Source organism: Sphaerodactylus townsendi, linkage group LG07 (assembly GCF_021028975.2).
Source record: "Sphaerodactylus townsendi isolate TG3544 linkage group LG07, MPM_Stown_v2.3, whole genome shotgun sequence".
Classification (NCBI taxonomy): domain Eukaryota; kingdom Metazoa; phylum Chordata; class Lepidosauria; order Squamata; family Sphaerodactylidae; genus Sphaerodactylus; species Sphaerodactylus townsendi.
The window spans coordinates 114,078,162-114,084,161 of NC_059431.1; the positions used below are offsets into that span (position 1 = coordinate 114,078,162).

The 6,000-nt window shown below is 44.7% G+C and overlaps 1 protein-coding gene across 1 annotated transcript in view; it reads right to left on the reverse strand.

Annotated features, from left to right (window-relative positions):
* Positions 1-5,767, reverse strand: part of LOC125437074 (protein mab-21-like 3) — a 28,451-nt gene extending 22,684 nt beyond the window's left edge. Inside the window, exon 1 of the mRNA XM_048504443.1 lies at positions 5,136-5,767. Coding sequence (XP_048360400.1) covers positions 5,136-5,183 — 48 coding nt within the window. The 5' untranslated portion in view covers positions 5,184-5,767. The remainder of the gene's footprint in view (positions 1-5,135) is intronic.
* Between the last annotated feature and the right edge of the window lie 233 nt (positions 5,768-6,000).

The following is a 6,000-nucleotide window of genomic DNA, read 5'->3' on the forward strand; positions in this document are numbered from 1 at the left end:
AATGGGATATTTCTCCCTGTTGGGCTGTTTTAAAAACATGTTTTAGAAATATGGTCAAGTTCCTTGTTTAAGGAAAGTATCCTTCTTTTGATTTCTACAAACAAAATTAAGTATTTGAAAGTATTAAGTATTTGACAGGCAGTCAATTAGAGGAGAAGTAGTTGTTTCTGTTGGCAGTAGACGATAGGACTTGCTATAATGAGTTTAAATTATGGACAGAAAGATACCAGCTGGAAATTAGGAACTTTTTTTACAGTAAGAGTTTTTTACAGTAACAGAGAAATTATTAATGCCCCACCCCCGGAATGCCCGGCCACGCCCCCGTCATGCCCCGTCCAGCCCCATTGGCGCTACGCCACTGTTTGAATCCCACCACCATGGGAACCTGTTACTAAAATTTTTGGATCCCACCACTGCCCCAAAACGCTCACCAGAGAGCCAGCATGGTGGTTCAGAGTGGTGGACTCTAATCTGGAGAACCAGGTTTGATTCCTCACCACTCCACATGAATGGCGGACTCTAACCTGGTGAACTGGATTTGTTTCCCCATTCCTACAGGTGCAGCCTGCTGGGTGACCTTGGGCCAGACCCAGTTCTCGTAGAACCCTCAGCCTCACCTTCCTCCCAAGGTGTCTGTTGTGAGGAGAGGAAGAGAAAAGAGTCCGTAAGCCATTTTGAGACTCCTTATGGGGAGAAAGGGAGGGCACAAATCTAAACTCTTCCTCTTCTTACGCAGCTATAAAAGCGACCGACTCTGCTTTCTTGTGGTAAAGAATAGCCAGATTCCACCTTAACAGCCGTCGGCTGCAGAACACGGCAGCCACTTATAAGAAACTCATAACCGTTTACCCCAGAATGGCCTGGAATGCCATGAACTTGTTTATACTTGTCCAAGTCTCATGAATTACGTGTTGCTGGAAGTTGAGATGTGCTTTCCTGTGCTTTTTTGTATCACCTTTTATCTATATAGCTTTGTAAACAATTTATGCAGCGACGAGTGTTTATTCAACAGGTAACTTATTCAACAGGTATGGCTACTTATAAGTTGAGTGCTTTTTAGATTGTTAACTGACTTTGGGGCTGTACACTGAACACACTCAAACAAAGTCGGCTTAATAAAAAGGAACGAACTTTATTGAACTATGTCGTCCTGGCTACAGGGGGCTGGAACTGAGGATTCTTGTCCTCAGTTCCAGTATTTATTCTACTTACAAAAACAGGCAGCAACCAATCAGCTTTTCCCCTCCTCCCAGCTCCTGGCCTCTCATTGGTTCTGAAGCTCCGGTGGGATGTAGCTTCTCAGCTTGTTGTCCCGCTCTTTTTGGAAAAAGGTGGGAGCTGGTGGATGCTGGGAGTTGCAGTCCTGACATACACCCTCAATTTCGTAGTTCAAGCTTTGGGCTCAATGGCATTATACCATAAGGAGGACCCCCCCTCAAATCTTCCCCCTCAGGCACCCCCCCATTTCCAGGAATTTCTCAGCTCGGAATGAGAAACCCTCAGCCCCCGGATCCTGAGCTTCATCTCGCAGGGTAGAATTTAATAAGGTCTTGGAGAAGGACATTATTTCCTAAGGCAGAAGGGTGTCAGAAACGTGACAGTCTCATTTAATTGTAAGGGATGCATCAAGACTGACCTGGCATGTCTTTTCCAGTAGTTGTAAACTAGGCTGACCAGACATCCCGCTTTTGGTGGGACAGTCCCGCCTTAAAACAATTTGTCCCGCGTCCCGCAGATTTTTTCAAGTGTCCCGATTTTTGGAAGGCTGCCGCACTGCCTTCTGGGTCGCAAGGCAGTGCAGCAGCCTCCCGTGTGCGCGGCCACAGGAGCGCACAGCCTTCTGGGGTGCTGCCGTTTCCCACCCTGTGACAGGTCCCGGTTCACAAAGGTGACCATCTGGTCACCTTATTGTAAACAGTGGTGAGATTCAGCAGGTTTGCACCACTTTGGCAGAACCGGTTGTTAAAATGATGCTTGTGAACAACCAGTTGTCAAATTATTTGACTTCCACCACCGGAACCGGTTGTGAAATTGTTTGAATCCCACCACTGGTTGTAAACCTTTGTTTTCTTCCTCTTGAGGACATTTCACCAGTTGGGCTGGTTGCTTGGGATGCTCAATTGATGTTTGGACCCTGGAACCAAAGGCCAACCTTTGCTGCAAATCACCCTCCGGCTTTCAGGATTGGACCCCCCTCGGAGTTTGGGAAAGGGTCGAGCAGAGTCAAGGCACACTGCCCACTTGGTATGCAGAGGGAGGAGAATTTCTGCATGGAGTTAGCTAGACTCTAGGCTTCCCGACTCCAGCCTGGGGAACTCCTGGAGATTTGGGGAGAGAGGGATTTGGGAAGGGACTTCCCCTCAAATCTATGGTAAATCATAGAGTTTGCTCTCTGAAGTTGACCCTTTCTCCTGGAGAGCTGTAGTCTGATTGGTTGTAATTCCAGGAAAACTCCAGGCTGGCAACTCTGGGTGCACCACTTGGGTGTTGTCAATATTTTGGTTGCTGTAGGAATGCCTCTTTGCTGTCTTTGGTGCTCTGCCAGTGCATGTTGTTAATAAGGCAAATAGTGATGAACAGCTGCTGGCTGCACAACAGAACAGGTTTTAGGTTTTTAAATGAGTCTAAAGCAGTTATTTTGTTCTAGGAAAACAGATCTTTGTTGTCTAGAGATCGGATATAAATCCGGGAGACTTCCAGGGTGCAGCTGGAGGCTGTCATCTTGTAAAAAAGAAAGGGGGGGGGTGGATACACCAGAGACATGGCAACAATATAAATCTGTATCCAATGGCTTAAACAATGAACAACGTGGGTAATTTTATCCACAGTGTATATATGATGACTGAGGCTGAGATTAAGCTTGGGAGAGCCACTCTTATCTCACTTCGGTCTTGGATTCTTTTCCCTCCTAATGACTCCAGACCAGCTGATTGTTCAAGGATTTATTATAAAAGTTCAAAACAAAGAAATAAAACATAAATGCAGTAAGAGATTGCTCAACTGGTTACATTCCTTTTGGTTCTTTGTCCCCATTCCGGGAACCCATGGCCCCGAGATGCTTCTCTGACCACGTGTCAAGATGGAATTCAAAAAACTTTGTTTTCCCCTTCTCAGGAAAACTCTGTTCAAATTACGAGTGGATTAGGCCTTTTGAAGTTTCATCCTGGCACCTTTGTATGGCTTCCAGTCCTCCCTCCAGGAGATCAAAAGGCAAAGATGCTTTTCACAGTCATGTGTGATTTTGCTAGTTTTACAATACTATTCCATCACAGTATAATACACAATTTCATAAGCAATTATTTATATGATGTAATTTTCACAACTTTATACATTTACAATTTGTATAGAAATGAGCACAATTATGTACAAAGTACATTTACAATAAATATTAAAGTATGTGCAATTATGTACAAAATGATGCTTCATATATAAGTTGTTGCTTCAAAATAAACACAAAAGGTGGCTAGTTAACCTCCGGTATTGGTTAACCTCCTGATGCCTTCTTAGGCCCCTCTATTTTAAATGAAATATTTCCTTATTTAATGGGTTTCTAATTAAAAATTCTCCTATGCACCCCCTTCGTAACTATCTTTCTCTTGGAATATTCATAGCTGCAACTATAAGCTATGAATATTCTAAGACATAGATAGTTACGTAATTGTACTTACTTTAATATTAATTGTAAATGTACTTTGTACATAATTGTACTCATTTCAATACAAATTGTAAATGTATAAAGTTGTGAAAATTACATCATTGATTATGAAATTGTGTGTTATACATTGTGGATAAAATTGCCCACGACCTCTTGCGCATATGCAGAATAATGCACTTTCAATTCACTTTGCAGCTGGATTTTACTGTGCAGAATAGCAAAATCCACTTTCAAATAATTGTGAAAGTGGATTGAATGTGCATTATTCTGCATGTGTGGAAGGGGCCAAAGTTGTTCATGGTTTAAGCCACTGGATACAGATTTATATGGTTGCCATGTACTGGAGGCTGGCAGACTTACACCAAACACTTGCTTCTCCAAAGTGGAAATTTGACCCTTTGCATTGCCAAACGGTGGGCTCTAGGTTTGAATCCCTGCTCTGTCAGGCAAGCCTGGTAGGTGGACCTGGGGACAAACACAGATTCTCAACCAAACCAACTTCTCAGGGTTCAGTCAGTTAAAACTTTTATTGCTTACAGCCAAAGGCCATTGCAATATAAAAATTATAGAAATAAACACAGAAGCAAATAAACGCAACACAAAGTAGTAAATAAAGCACAAATGGTGATTCTTACCCACCAAATGATAATGTCTAAACATTAACATACTTGGGAGTTAGTTTGGCCCAGATTTTCTTAGTAGCCAGAGCAAACGCCACCAAATTACGGGTAATCGAAGGAGTCACATCTGATAACAAATTTGTCTGAATCAGGTTGCAGATTTTGACTGATAAATAATTTATCTGAGGATTTAAGCCTTGGCCCCAAATATGAAGGGGAGGTTAAAATACAATGGGTTTGTCGTGAGGCTAAAATAGGAGAAAGGAGATTGTTGTAAGACCCTTTGGGGTTTCCATTTGGAGAGAAGGGCAGGGTGGAAATTAAATAAATAAGGAAACATTATTTAGCAGTTTTAAACATCTGTCCTGCTTGTAAAACATCCCTGCAATGAGAAGAAAATTTTTCCAGTAATCATTGGGCATAACGTCCAGCCCTCAGTTCTAACCTTTGTGACGATAGTCGAGAAAGCTTACAGGGACACCCGAAGAAGAAGAAGAAGAAGAAGAAGAAGAAGAAGAAGAAGAAGAAGAAGAAGAAGAAGAAGAAGAAGAAGAAGAAGAAGAAGAAGAGTTTGGATTTATATCCCCCCTTTCTCTCCTGCAGGAGACTCAAAGGGGCTTACAATCTCCTTGCCCTTCCCCCCTCACAACAAACACCCTGTGAGGTAGGTGGGGCTGAGAGAACTCCGAGAAGCTGTGACTAGCCCAAGGTCACCCAGCTGGCGTGTGTGGGAGTGCACAGGCTAATCTGAATTCCCCAGATAAGCCTCCACAGCTCAGGCGGCAGAGCTGGGAATCAAACCCGGTTCCTCCAGATTAGATACACGAGCTCTTAACCTCCTACGCCACTGCTGCTCTTACCTTACTCTGGAGGTAGTTTTCTACAGCCTCTTCTGTGAGTGGTTTCATTTTCCTCCTGGCAGTCTTGGGAGGTTCTTTGGGCAGAAAGCATCAGCGGTGGGGTTTGCATGGGCGGCTCCTCTCACCTGAAAGCGCCAGTGTTCAACGCAAGCACAGAAAGAGGGAAGCAAGCTAGCTTTCTGCTCTGCAGGACTCTCAGCTGGGCGCTTAATGCCATTCCTAACATCGGTCCCGAATTTGTTCGGGCTGCATTTTCTTTTTCAGAATGGCAATCCCGACACAGGTGGGCGGGGAGATGGAGAAAGCACCAAACAATCCCGAATTAAACCTTGTGGCACTTTTCCCAGCCACGCCGGACACTTGGCATTCCCTGCCCACTGCAAGCCTTCAGCTGTCCAGCCGTGCACGTCTGCAGATCGTTCCTAAAACGTCCAATTTCCAGCCACCCTCTGTCCTGCGGTCCTTTTTGGGCGTCGTGTGGCTGCAGAGTGCGGCCTCTACGTCTTATCTCTCTTTTCTCTCCCCTGCTGTATTGACAGTAAATGCCACACCGCTTGAGCCCGGCCTGCACTTTGCTTGACTTTCTTGACTGTAAACACCACCACAGCTGCCCTTTGGGAGCTGCCGGTTGCCCAGACGTGCACGCGCGCACAGGCATACGCACACAAGTTGATCTGAAAGGGGAACAATCGATCGGCTTCTTCATCGATCAAATGAGAGCGGGCGGATTTTTGCAGAAGGTCACCCAACAGACGTATGTGGCAGAGCCCTGGGGAAACTCACACCACCCAACATAAAGCCAGAGAGTCTCTGGGAAGCAGCCATGCTCTGCTTTGCAGCGTGTGATACTGGTGGTCTTCATATT